The sequence below is a fragment of the Protomyctophum bolini genome (genome assembly GCF_963924005.1).
Source record: "Protomyctophum bolini genome assembly, chromosome: 11".
NCBI classification, from domain to species: Eukaryota; Metazoa; Chordata; class Actinopteri; order Myctophiformes; family Myctophidae; genus Protomyctophum; species Protomyctophum bolini.
In genome coordinates, this window is record NC_137872.1 from 14,596,061 (window position 1) to 14,609,746 (window position 13,686).

At 40.8% G+C, this 13,686-nt stretch overlaps 1 protein-coding gene across 1 annotated transcript; it reads left to right on the forward strand.

Moving 5' to 3' along the window:
• The first annotated feature begins 4,590 nt into the window (after positions 1-4,590).
• On the forward strand, positions 4,591-12,169 carry ypel3 (yippee-like 3). Its single transcript, XM_080775433.1, has 5 exons — positions 4,591-5,071; positions 6,233-6,351; positions 7,563-7,606; positions 10,281-10,389; positions 10,648-12,169. Exons 2-5 carry the CDS (start codon positions 6,235-6,237, stop codon positions 10,735-10,737), a joined length of 360 nt encoding a protein of 119 aa, XP_080631559.1. The 5' UTR covers positions 4,591-5,071; positions 6,233-6,234; the 3' UTR covers positions 10,738-12,169.
• The last annotated feature ends 1,517 nt before the right edge of the window (positions 12,170-13,686 follow it).

The window sequence follows — 13,686 nt, forward strand, 5'->3', positions numbered from 1 at the left end:
TCTGAAAGTGTTGACGCGTTTAAAAGCAAAACAAAAATGGCACATATTGCTTTCAGGCCATGCATTGTTTCATCATTAAGATGTTTGTTTATAATGTACCGTTTTGAACATACAATGTTCCTTGTAAACGGTGGGCCGTTTAATGCTTTTATGGTGTCGTCCACTCACAGTTAACAGTTTTTGTATTGATTGTGCTTGAAATGTACTGTGATTCTGCAAACTGTTAATAATACTCAATCAATCAACCTGACAAATCCATTATTCTCACAGTCGACTGTCAGAAAGAAAACATAATGAAGGACAAAACCCAAGAAAGTCAGAGACTAGTGGTTCTTTTGTAACAGCAAATGCGGTACATTAAATCTTGATTATTAATTGAATACTTTATTAGTAGTCAAAAATATCTAAACGGCACGGAAGTAGGCCTATAGGCTACAACAAAAAACTTGAGCAAGTTGGTCTAAAAGGATAACACAAAAAACCTCCTGGGGGACTTGTGTTGTCTCCATTGTGGTCCTATACAAAACACTGAGAAGAGATAGACTGATTTCACTTTATTGACTATAGTGGAATCATCATCCTTCGAGTGCCCTCGAGATCTGCGACACAAGCTGCTTCCACTGGTCTCTGTTGGTCATCGCCACACCAAGTTCATTTGCAGTCAGTCCTGTGTCCCTACTCAGAACATCTGGAAATGTGAGAGGTCTTGTTCCTCTTGATGGGTTCCAGACCCCCAGGAACGCGCGTGCCGCTCCGCATCCGAAACGGTTGTGAAATGACAGAGTTACCCCTGTACTGTACTGTACTGTACTGTACTGTACTGTACTGTACTGTACTGTACTGTACTGTACTGGCACACCCGAAAGCATCATATATTATACAGTTAATACGTGCGTGTGTGTTTGTGTGTGCGTTAGGTTGTGCACAGGTGGTGAAAAACAACATTACCCAGACACCCCACCCACATAACTCCATAAGGGACCACTCAAAAGGCAGCGATAGAGTGAATGTTTCACCTGGATGGACTATGTGAACTCACATCCCATTGATCCCAAAATGTGTCACCATTTGTTTGTGTTTTGAGATAAGAAAGTAAACGTGACATTGTTTTGATTGCATTTTCTGGTGTTATTATTGTGCAGGGCTTGTTTGGCTTTATGCAATGTTCCACATTTAGCAATGAACCATTTGACACCATGCATATTCTCGGGTGAACGAAAATAGCAGATCTACAAACTCACGTGGACTATTTGTTTTTGCGAAGCCAATTTATAGCTCTCCACAAAGACTACTAGAGCAGTGGTTCCCAAAGTGGGGTCCGGGGACCCCCAGGGGTCCTTGAGTTCCAGGGGGTCCCCAGCTAAATGATAATTAGGAATCAAATTGACCCTTATGGGTCTGTAACTCTGAGTGTACAAATTGAACAAAAGGGACTCTCTAACAGTCTAACGGGTCCATTTGATACATTTGTACACTCTCAGAGTTATACATTGGGAATATACATTGGGGTCCCAGAGATAGAAATGCCATTACATGTGGGGTCTGTAGCCTAATTCAGGTCAAACTGGGGGTCCTTGAAATGAAAATCTGTGAAAATCACTGCCAGAGCCGTAAAAATCTTCTCTCATGGGGGGTCCCTGGCATATCTTTTCTAATGGTGGTCCGCAGGCTAATGAGTGTCAATTTGGGGGTCCTTGACATGAATAAGTTTGTGAACCAGAGGGTTTAAGTGGTTAAAAGATCTTGTTTATCTACTGTTTATTTGCCCTTACACTGTGCCATACCCAGCTGCCTTAAATTTAAACACAGTTTAATTTAACACAGTGTTTAACATGGTTTGGAAATATGTTATGCAGATATATGGACAATGCACACACTACTAATCTAGTGACCTATCTACCACATGCCTATACCATATCTAGTTCTACCCAACCCCACTCGAATGCAGACCATCTCACAGCTAGGCTACAGATGTAAACTTTTAGTTTTTTTTATCTTTGGCAGCCTAGGGCATGTGCATAAGTTGGTTGTGAGGGGCTTACAAATGGCCGGCCTTTCCAAAAGGAGAGCCAAGCAGTTAGCGAGGTATTGCTCAGTTTCAGCCATAGGAAGCCGCTCAATTTGGAGGAGGCGTTGTTTCCTTTATCCATGATTTATGTCTGCTGCCCTGTGTCCAACATGTCAGCTGTACTGTATGTAACGATGCTTTGCCGTCCATGCACGTTGTAACTGGCTGTCCTTTGTACAAGGTATTCCTGTACTTCTCATTATGTAGACATAAATAAACATTTCAAATGTGTGTGTGTGTGTGTGTGTGTGTGCGCGCGTGAGTCAGTGCGTGCGTGTGTGTACAGTATAAGTATTTCCTGGTTTTCCCAGGCCACGGTCAAAGTCCAGCCACATCACTGATAATGATCAGCCCGTTGAACAAAGGCTGTATTTTTCTGACCCGTTTGGCAGTAAGCTGCAGTGGGACACAGTGAGAGTTTAATGGAATAAGTATATCAATTCAGATGGAGAGTTTAAGAGCAAAGGTCTGCTTCTGCCAGTAGTGGAGGAAGTATAATTCTTTTATTTTAATGAAATACAAGTGGCAGTATCACAAATATAAGTAGCGCATCTACAAGCTCACAACACATTGTGAGCTTGTAGATCAGCTATTTCTGCTATTTTTAATCATTGTATTTTACATTTGGTTTATTTTTGGCTCCAACACCTCACCCAAGTCTACTGGCAGATGAACTGTATTCTTTTTTCCTGAATCTGTATAAAATAGGGCTTAAATTATATGTGTTTTGTAATTATCTAAATCTGCAAAGTAACTTGTATACCGTATCTGATATCAAATAATTGCAGTGGACCAAAAAGTACAATATTTGCCTCTGAGATCAGAGGCAAATTTCTGAGGTTAAATTAAGTAGGCTACCTCAGTACTGTAGTACTGCAATGCAATTAGTTGCTTAACTTTCTCTGCTGACCAAGAGAAAAATGGAGCTCTTGTGATGCACATGTGGCCTTCTTGGAAGAGAGTTCTGTGACCTCCATTAAGAAATGACGGTATCAGGTTACCGCCGCCACAACAACAACTGTCTGCTAGTATCCAGCCTAAAGTGTAACCATTGCCCCCGCTGGCCGCTGCAAATCCACTTAAACTAGTTCGAGGAAGTAGTTGCGTTTTCTTCCCCAACAGAAATTCATGGCTGCAATAGATCTCGATCTCCAGTTAACTAACAATACATGAATAATTGAAGTGGTGAATACATTCTTTACATCAGCTGCCTTTATTGCAGGCGCCGTTTCAATTCCCTTTCTAAAATGATAAACAGGTTTCCAGTTGTCTTATACATATAACAACAACAACACCACAATATATCAGTATGGTATAGTATTTCCTTGCTTTATATTACAAATTGTAAAACAAATTGTAAAAAATAATATGAATTATTAAATACAGTTCATCCCTAAACAAAAAAGGCCAATATCCAAATACAAACACATCCAAAATCTACAACATGGGGCCAGTTGAATGTAGGACTGTTTTTGCTGCAGCTATTAACATTTAAACCCAATGCACCATGCACCTAGTTGCCCCCCCCCCCCCCACACACACACACACACCAAAACTCTCCCAAAAAGCCCCTGCCCCCCCTGCCCCACCCCCATAGTCATCGCAGCTGGATGTCAGAACATGCCCATATGGAGTTCTTTGTCAGTATGCCCAAATATGGAGTCTGAATGTCCGATCCAGATGTCGGAACATAATTGTGATGTCAGAACAAGCCAGCTCCATATATGGAGATATAGGGGTGATCAGGTCCTCAATTGAGTAAATTGATAATTTACTCAATTGAGTACATTTTTTTAAGCATGTTATGTAAACAGCATAAGTGCATTGTATGTAGTAATAGCACGTCATAGTACATAATGTATATCATAGTAGTATAGATGTATAGCTTATTTCATTATAGATATTCCACTGTTACTTTCTTAGCTTACGCATGTTTCATGATAAATGTTTTTATGTGATGTATTCCCCATGCTTTTTGTTCTTGCTTAATGTAAGTCGCTCTGGATTAAGAGCGTCTGCTAAATGCCTAAATTGTAAATTGTAAGTATATATTCCATTAAGTTATATAAACAGAATTAATTGCAATTATTAAATAACATTAAAGGCGGCCATTATAATGACAAATTGTTTAGGGATAGCAAGGATAGAGAACAACAATTGTAAAAATTCAAAAGCAATTTTATTGCATACAGTTTTAACTGTTTATGTACCTGTGTGACCATAAAAAGACACTCTTGTGAAGCCGCAGCCAATTGGTTGACCTATATTAGGTAGTCTGCGCACACACACACACACACACACACACACACACACACACACACACACACACACACACACACACACACACACACACACACACACACACGGTTCCCATTGGCGTACAGGGAGTTGTTAGGTCCACTCCCATTGGTTGGTGGAGTGAGGTTTGCTGGGTCTGTTCCTATTGGCGGAAGGCGGCTCGTCCTGCCCTCCCATTGGCTGTCGGGGGTTTGTTTTGCACTGGGTGACGCAGTTCACACTTCCTCCAGTGTTTTGGTAAACAAACTGCAGCTTTTCTCCCGCCGCCGTCCGTCCATCCGTCCGCACAACGTTATCCTGCGATATCTCACAAATGTTTTAGTAATACCGTGATAATAATAATAACAAAAAGACGACACTGTGAATTTACGCTTCCGCGTCAAATTGAACCGAACACAAGAACAAGAAGCGTTCAGTTCCTGGCTTGACAAAAGCGAACCAAGAAGACCTGCGCCAGAATCCTGTGTGTGTACAATGTGTATGTGACTTTGTGTGTGTACGTGACTGTGCGTGTGTGTGTGACTGTTTGCCTGCTATTGTAATTGGCGCATGGTGATCCGCTGCTCTGGTGTGTTGTTGTGCTGGGGAACGCGCTAAGCTAGCTGTCTGGCTGCTACAACCAGAACCCAGAGCCCTCACCTCGCCGCATGCATCTGCTCTCCGCCAGACTGTGAAGAAGAAGCACAACAAGCAGCCAGGCAGGCGGTGAGTCGACATGAGGAATGTCCTCCTGCAATGCACCACGCATCTGTTCTGTCATGAATGTCATCTGTGGCTAATGTTACACCAACAACACTGCATGCATGGTGTGCTACTAGTGACAGACTGACAGCAGTGATTTATCAGCCTTTTTCCCATTTCAAGGACCCCCACTTTGATATGCGTTATTATTAGGCCACGTACCCCGGCTAGCTGCAATTGGCAACATTCTTTATGTTGAATCCAGAGTTTCAACTAGCCCTACAAGCAGAACCCAATGGTACTGAAGTTTCTGACATTTTTGAGACCCAGACCAGCCCGGTTCGGATTGGGCTGACCCAGGGGGTTCCGAGAGGGGCTAAGTTTCAACATACACCGACCACCAACCATTGACAGGCAGCCCACATCGAAACAGAAAAGTCCTATTCTGATTGTATTAAACGTCGTTAAACTCAACCAACATTGCAGCTGTACGAAAAAGCATGAATTATACTTTCTATCTGCAAACTAAGTTTTGCTTAATAAAAATCCACCATAGACATGTACGAAAATGCATGAATTATCCTCTTTCTATTATGCAAACTAAGTTTTGCTTAATAAAAGACATGTTACAAGCTACTTTCTGTCAAGAAATTCTGTGCAGGTGATTATTTTTGTGCTACACTGCTACTTGGAGTTTGTAAGCACAAATCAACCTCCTCCTGCATTAAATGCAATTTCAAAACGGGTGGTACGTAGGACCTGCACGGAATGTATTAACAGAGAGAGGCTCATAACATGTCTACGTGGAATGTTATGAAACATAAAAGATAGATGGAACATAAATAATCCAATCTTTCCGTACAGCTGTAATGTTGTAGAGTTTAACATTGTTAAATTGTTGCAAATTGTGGCTAACGGAACTGGCTGTGTAGCGTTAGTCCAACGTCCCAATAATCAGACACCCATAAATCAGACTACCCAATATATTCATATGAATCCTATCCCCAAACCCTAACCGCACACGGAAGCCGGTGAGTCTTAACCGACCACGTAGTTGGACTAACGGGATGCTGGACTAACGGGATGCTGGACTAACGCGTGCCTCCCAACGGGACGAACTACAGTATATACAATATATAACTTATATAATGACCCTGACGCCAGTGTTTGGTCTTTCATTCTCAGACATGGTGAAGCTGACAAAGGCCAAAACCTTCCAGGCGTACCTGGACTCGTGTCACCGCCGCTACAGCTGTGTCCACTGCCGTGCACACCTGGCCAACCACGATGACCTCATCTCCAAGGTCAATAGGATGGACAACAACGCTGTCACCATTAGACATTTAAGTTGACGATTAATTGTCACACAAATAATTGTGGTTAACGATTTAATTGTGTTTTTGGCATTGAACATTGGATCATAATACATTTTTCAGTTTGCCTTTTAGACATGGTAATCAATAGCGGCACATGGCTGATATGACAAATAACTTAAATATACAAAGACATTTAAAATAGCAGAAATAGCTGTTCTACATTACATTTCATTCTGCTTCTAATTAGCGTTCGAATTGGAATATTCACTGATCGAACATAAACATCTCTTTACTACTCGCTACACCTGACGATTCCCTCCGCAGTGCATGATGTTATAAGTGAAGTTGCATCTCCCCGCAGAGCGCACTTGGCTGTAGAGACCATTGCAGAACAATACTCTGTTGAGACTGTTATTTTTCCAGGAGGACTGATCATTGTAGCTCATTTAGCCATAGTACATTATTTATTTTGATTATAGTACCGGCCATTGCCAGTCATTTCTTATATCTGCAATGTTTTTGTTTACAAACCCTAATGTTCCAACGTCCAATGCCAAACGCAATTAAATCATGAATTCCAATAATTTCGACAATTAATCGCCAAGTAAAATGTTATTATCGTGACAGCCCAATGTGTAAAATGTGTAGAAAACATACTGGGAAGTGATTTAGTAAAGTCTAAGCAAAAAACAAAAAATAATTTAGAAAATTTGTAGATGGCAGATGGAAGCTGCAAACTTGACCCATAGAGGTTGGTCTGACGCAGGTGTTCTCAACCTTCTCAGGCCTGAAAACTGGGGACCCCCCCGAAAATAATCATATTTGAACTGGGGACCCCAAAAATAATCATATTTAAACTGGGCACCCCCCACCCTGACAGAGCTTGTAGAATGTCTATTTTCACAATTTTTGCCTTTTAGGTAATATTTGACAATTGCTTATATTTTGATTACTTAGTTTAACGTTCCTATTTTCCTTTTTTGTTTCTTTTAGATTTATTGAAAGGGTCTCAAGTAACTTATGTTGTATGTTGGTTTGTTTACTGTTGAGTGAGAAAACAATCATTTAATTCAATCAAATAATTTGGGGACACGCTTGGGGCTAAGAACACTGTCTAAACTAATGGAACATTAAATGCTTATCAGCTGGGTGATTGTTGATCACTTGAATTGATTTCCACTATCCTCCTTGTCCTGCAGTCTTTCCAGGGCAGCCAAGGCCGGGCCTACCTCTTCAACTCTGTGTGAGTAACGTTATACACTACATGGTTATACTATTTGTATATTTGTGTGTGTGTGTGTGTGTGTGTGTGTGTGTGTGTGTGTGTGTTCCAATCTAATGCAAATGAAAAGAAAGTTCTGTAGTGTGTGAACTGTGAATGCAACCAGGTCCTTTACTAGTACAAAGTCTATACATTTATGTAAAGACACATACAGACCTATTGCTGGTACTTTACCTGATGTGGTATAATAAATAAATAAATAAAACGCACGCCGATATTGCTTTACCCATTAAACCAGGAAAGCATCTGTGTCATTTTAGATTTTAACCACTTGAACTATTATTGTATACTTTGGCTATTTAAAATGCCAAAAGCTCCCAATCAGAACGTAGGGTCGAATCCCAATCCAATGAACGCAGGTTAGGATCCCTGAACAATACATGTCAGCTGGTCTGATCCATCCATATTGTGGTTAGTACACAAAATAAATCACATTACTTTGTGTAACGTTTGTGCAATTATTTGGCAGCTTTAGGTGCTAGTTACTTTGTGGATTTAGTTTATTACATCACTCATATTGACCACATAAGCCCTATTTCTATGCCGATTCAGACAGAATAGTGAGAGAAAAAAACAGCTCATCTGAGGTGCTGGAGCTAAAAATATACCAACCACAAAATAAACAAATCGATAAGTCACCGCTGTTCTCTGAGAATAAATCCCTGGTACCAGCACCATGTTTACACAAACCACAATGGACCGTACATACAGTACATCATTGGTTCTCAAACCTATTACTTTCACCTGCATGCCAAACCCACAGTTTGGTGTGCAGGCTATTGAGTGTACAAATAGACCCGTTAAGGGCCCATTTCACATTTTAATTTCCATTTGCACACTCACGGAGTTGTAGACCTGTCAGGGTCCATTGTGTTACTATCAATAATTTAGCTGGGGACCCTCAGGAATCCCATGGGTTTATGGGTCCCTACATTTTTTGTTTCCTACACGTTGTTTTTAATTATTATTTCAAAACATTTAAGAAACACTGCAATAGACTATGGATAAACACTTATGTAGCAACAGCCAAAAACGAAACATTCTTAAAATTGTAAACATTTAGACTGATGTTTAGTCGCAGTACTGGCCATTTCAGTCTCTGCGGTGGCACCTTGACTGAAGTGACGGAATCCCTACAAAAACTTGTCTTGAGCTGTGGGCTGTTCTTCAAAGGCAATTGAGAGTGAGACACTGCACGAAAGTCATTTCTATATTGGTACTTTGATTCTCAGAAAGTGCCAGGTTGGCATTCTTCATTACAAGCTGTGCATTGTTAGCTCTAAGATAACTGGGTCACTTTTGGGTAATGAACCTATGTGTGCGAATGAAACATGTTCCTTGACGTGAACATGTTTGAGAACCCCTAGCCTAGGTGGTTCGACTGAGAGTCTGAGGTCGCATTCTCACCTAATACTTCGGTAGACTCGAATGCGTATGGGAGGAGAAATGGGATTCTTGCATATTTAATTGGCTACGGTTTGCCTTCACACTGTCATGATCCGCAGCAATTGGAAACGCAGCAGGGGGGACCTTTATCAATGTGTTACATTCATAAACTAGCCTACACAGTGAAATGATAAATCTATGGTGATAATTATACTCATAACGTGCATTATGTGTCGTGCCGACGGTCTGGGACTGCCCCCCCCTCTCTCGCTCTCTCACTATAAGCACGCAGCCACGCACGCACTGTTCTTTTAGGCATGGAGGCACAGCGCTGAGCGCACTGATATAACAGACAGCAGCGCAAAATGTTTACAAGTTTATCGAGATGAAAGTTCCTACTCCCCACTAGTCCCCACGCAGTGACAGCACTCCATGTTTACGGCACGCACAGACAGACATAATATTCTGTAGGCTATAATACTATTACACTGCACTGCAGTGTTTGTGTTTTCTTAAGCAATTGATTAATGTACTCGTCCTCATTTCGATCAGGGCTTCAGTCTCCACTCTCCTCATTCGACCACGTCTATCCACGGTAACGGGACATCTTTGCGCTGCGTAAAATATGCCTTCTCCGTCTCCAACTGTGTTCAGCTCCTCACCCGCCTGACGTATGTTTGCTTCATTTCCTGTATTTGCTGCGGATTGCATTCACACCTGCACCGAATCGTAGTCAAGCGCGATTGGAAGCGAAGCGAAACCCCCGTTTTTGCTCGGAGTAAAATGCGGTTCTTTGTTGCGCATTAGGATTCGAAAGAGCCTTCACACCTGCCAAACGAAGCGCACTTTCTGAAAATGCGCAGCAGGATTCGTTTTAATCGCAGCAAAGCTCTCTGGTGAGAATGCGACCTGAGACAGAGGCAGTTTTTGTCTTTTTGAAGTGCCGTGTTGTTTGTGTCCGGGTAGCTAAGTCGGTAGAGCTCTCACCTGTGGACCACAAAGTTGTTGGTTCGGGCATTGCAACGCCAACGCAGTGTTAGAGTAGCATGGCTTGGGTGCGGTCGTGAGGTAACTGTACTGGGCAGTGGGCACTGATGGTAGGTGTGGCGCTCCACCTCAGAAATACATCTGAGGTCTAGCACAGTGTAACAGGGATGGACTCGAGCGGTATCGGCTGATCCCAACAATAAGCCTCTCCGACTGACTTACTGTACTTACGTACCATGTCATGTGTTGTGATTGGTTTCAGAGTGAATGTGGGCTGCGGTCCCGCAGAGGAGAGGCTGCTGCTCACCGGACTCCATGCTGTGGCTGACATCTACTGCGAAAACTGTCACACTACACTGGGCTGGAAATATGTAAGCACACACACACACACACACACACACACACACAAAACACAGACAAATTCATCAGGGGATCCTTGACATGAAAAAATGTGGGAACCACTGGTTTAAAAAACATTAGGAAGCAAGCCCAAATTCAGTAATTTAAAAAATCACTTAAAATCGCTTATTATAAGCCGACATGGCAACACCGACGAAATACATACAGTACAACATTTTGAGAAGACTGGCTGTATCTGAAACAGTATCTCTCTCTCTTCCACTCTCAAGGAACAAGCATTTGAACTGAGTCAGAAGTACAAGGAAGGGAAGTTCATCATTGAGCTGTCCCACATGATAAAAGACAATGGATGGGACTGAGGGAGGAACCCGTCAACTTTTATTCATGACCCCCTTTCAGACGTCCATCCCGTTGGCCTCAGAGGGTTCCCGCGTAGCCTCCTCATCTCGCATACGAGCCATAGCTATGCAACCCTTCCACTTCATACAGCTTTGCCAAGAATAGCATGAGACGCCTCCTCTTTTGATCCTCTCCATATGCGTTTTATTTTCCCCACAACTACGAGAGCACATTGCTTCCATCGAGATATCCCAATTCTTTAGTTTTCGCTTGGACATGGGAGTGAGCGAGTGTGGGGTTTGCGTGTGTGTGCTTGTGTGTGTGGTTGTGTGGCCAACAGAATAGGAGAAGTAGACACAGGCAGGTATTGCATGTTGGGGTTGTCACAGTCTACGCATGTGTTGTTTGATTGGTAGCGAACTATCAACAACGGCAGAACCGTCTTCACTTAGTGGGAGAGTTCATCAGCAGTTTCGCTTCGAAAGAACCGACCTTACTACAAAACCAGATGCAAACCGTTCGGTTGTACTTTTATGAGTTTTATGCACATGTACATCCATGTAAGAGCATCACTGATTGGCCCAGAGTGAAATATTAAGACTTGTGTGAGTCACTGACGCAAGTTAATGGGGAATACTTGGTGCAATAAGAGGGATGTTTTTTTATTGTACATTTGACAGCATTTTTGTGGAACGACGCAGCCTTGCGGTATAAATTAGCCTCAACAGTGGTCCTTTTTTATCGTCCAAAGGCAATCAGGGTGTTGATTCATGATTTCATGTCAAAGACTGCAAATCTCTTCGCAAGAATACTTAAAAGTATGAGTAGAGTATGAGTGAGTGTATTCTGCCTGTGGGTATACATTTTAGCACATTGGTTCCCAGACCAATGTTTGTGGGTCGTGAGTTTTTTCGTTTATTTTAATTTTTAAATTTTTTATTTCAAATGATTTTCAAAATAATAAATAAAATAAAAATATTTTGAGTTATTCATACATATAAAAAGTGAAAATAGCCGATCTACAAGCAATGTGTCGTGAGCTTGTAGATCTGCTATTTTCACTAGTTTGGTTCCCGGGAGACGTCAAATTTCTCTTTTGGGTCTAAAAGTTTTGGGAACCACTGTTTGAGCGTATGTTTTAATTGGAGCGTGCGTGTGTATGCAGTGTGAGTGCGTGCTTGGATGTCGCTAGCTAGACTTCAGAAACATGTGTCTGGGGATCTAGTGTTTCCACTGTATAATTGGGATATCCACTTTTATCTTCATTGCTTTGAGGTCTTATAACATGTATATAACCTTACATTGAGCATCCCACGTGGACACAGTACTCAATCATGTTAGATTCAAATGTAATATTATAAATGAATGACGTAGCATATTTATGGCAATTTTAAGTCTGTCTTTCATTAAAGTGTATTAACCTGAATTCTCTCATTAAAGTACAGTATGTGGTAAACACAAACATTTTTGGAATTGTTTCATCTCTTGACATTAAAACCGGGAAAGCATCTGTGTAATTTTAGTTACAGTAGGCCTATAGTATACTTTGGCATATTATAGCATACTTTTGCTATTCAAAATAGCAGATATACAAGCTCATGGAGTGTCACTTCATGTCGTGCTATGAGCTTGTAGATGTGTGCCATTAAAAAAAAAAAAAAAAAAGTGCAAATCAAATATATATATGTTATTATAAAGCAAACATTTTTAACTCTTAACTAGCTTATGGGGGGGGGGGGGGGGGGTGTCACTGGAAAAGTGCACTGATTTAGAACCATACGTTTTTCAGAAAAAGTAGGATTTAGAGAAGGATTTGTAGAATCGGCCTGAGCTTGTTGTGTCTGCATTAAAAAAAAACATACGGGTGAAATTGTTACTGATCTGATCTGTATGTGCGCTTTAAAGTCATCTAATTTGACCTCTATGAATTTGACCATGGTCTTTCTCTATACACAACCCTGATAAACACAGTGGACAATTAGCCAGCAGATGGTGCTGTGGGGAAGCCAGTGCTAAACTGTTCCATATCAGACAGTGGTTGTCCATGCACTTTAAGATTATTTCAAATAAATGTATCAGTGGCATTTATATTACAACCCATCTTCAGATCTACTCACACATGTAGCCAACTGTGAATTAAACTACTATGTTTTGGATAAGAGTGTTTGTAGTTTGCTTTAAAGACTAGCAGAGATGGAGATTTTTTCAGTCTAGAATCAACAGCATTCCAAAGAGTAGACCCTCTATATCCTATTGAGAACTGTCTATGGGAAGTACGACAATAAGGTATGTGCAGGTCCTTGGATTGACGTGTGGCATATGAATATTTGATTTAAAAGAAAATAAACTAAAAAACTAAAATTAAAACCATTTGGAAGATTTTGATAGTCATAAATGCATTTGTACACAAATATACATATCTGTAAAGAATTTACCTCAGAGACAGACAAAATGTTTAATTTCTTGAAAAGAGGAACAGATCTGATCGATCTGAGGAGGTTGCTAATCTAACAAATCTTTTTTGAAGTAAAATATTTTGTTGAAGATGAGATGAATGATTGCTACCCCATATTATATTACAATAGGATATGTAATAGGATTCATGCATCCTAGATCAAAGAGATGGGTATAAAAATATTTTTTTTACAATTACAATTTACAGGCATTCAGTAGACGCTCTTAATCAAGCTAGAACAAAAAGCATGGCAATACAATAAACATCCCATACATAAAAAGTAGTTATCATGAATCATAGCATATGAAAGCATCTAATGTGTCCTGAAGTTAGTAGTTTGATTATTGTATTTTTGTGAGTAATCTCTTGTTTTTGCAGAAAAGTTAAACAGAAAAGTTTCCAATAATGTCTGAGGTCAAATTAGACAACTTTAGAAGCACACATGCAGATCAGTAACCACTTTCAACCCTTTATTGTAGGCAACTAGGCATACATATTTGGGGCATTTTAATGG

Bases quoted from the DNA above. Each gene is read 5' to 3' on its own strand.
- ypel3 (XM_080775433.1), top strand. From the start codon at position 6,235: ATGGTGAAGCTGACAAAGGCCAAAACCTTCCAGGCGTACCTGGACTCG. The intron at 6,352-7,562 runs GTCAATAGGATG...CTTGTCCTGCAG, and splicing joins ACGATGACCTCATCTCCAAG to TCTTTCCAGGGCAGCCAAGG. The intron at 10,390-10,647 runs GTAAGCACACAC...TCCACTCTCAAG, and splicing joins CTACACTGGGCTGGAAATAT to GAACAAGCATTTGAACTGAG.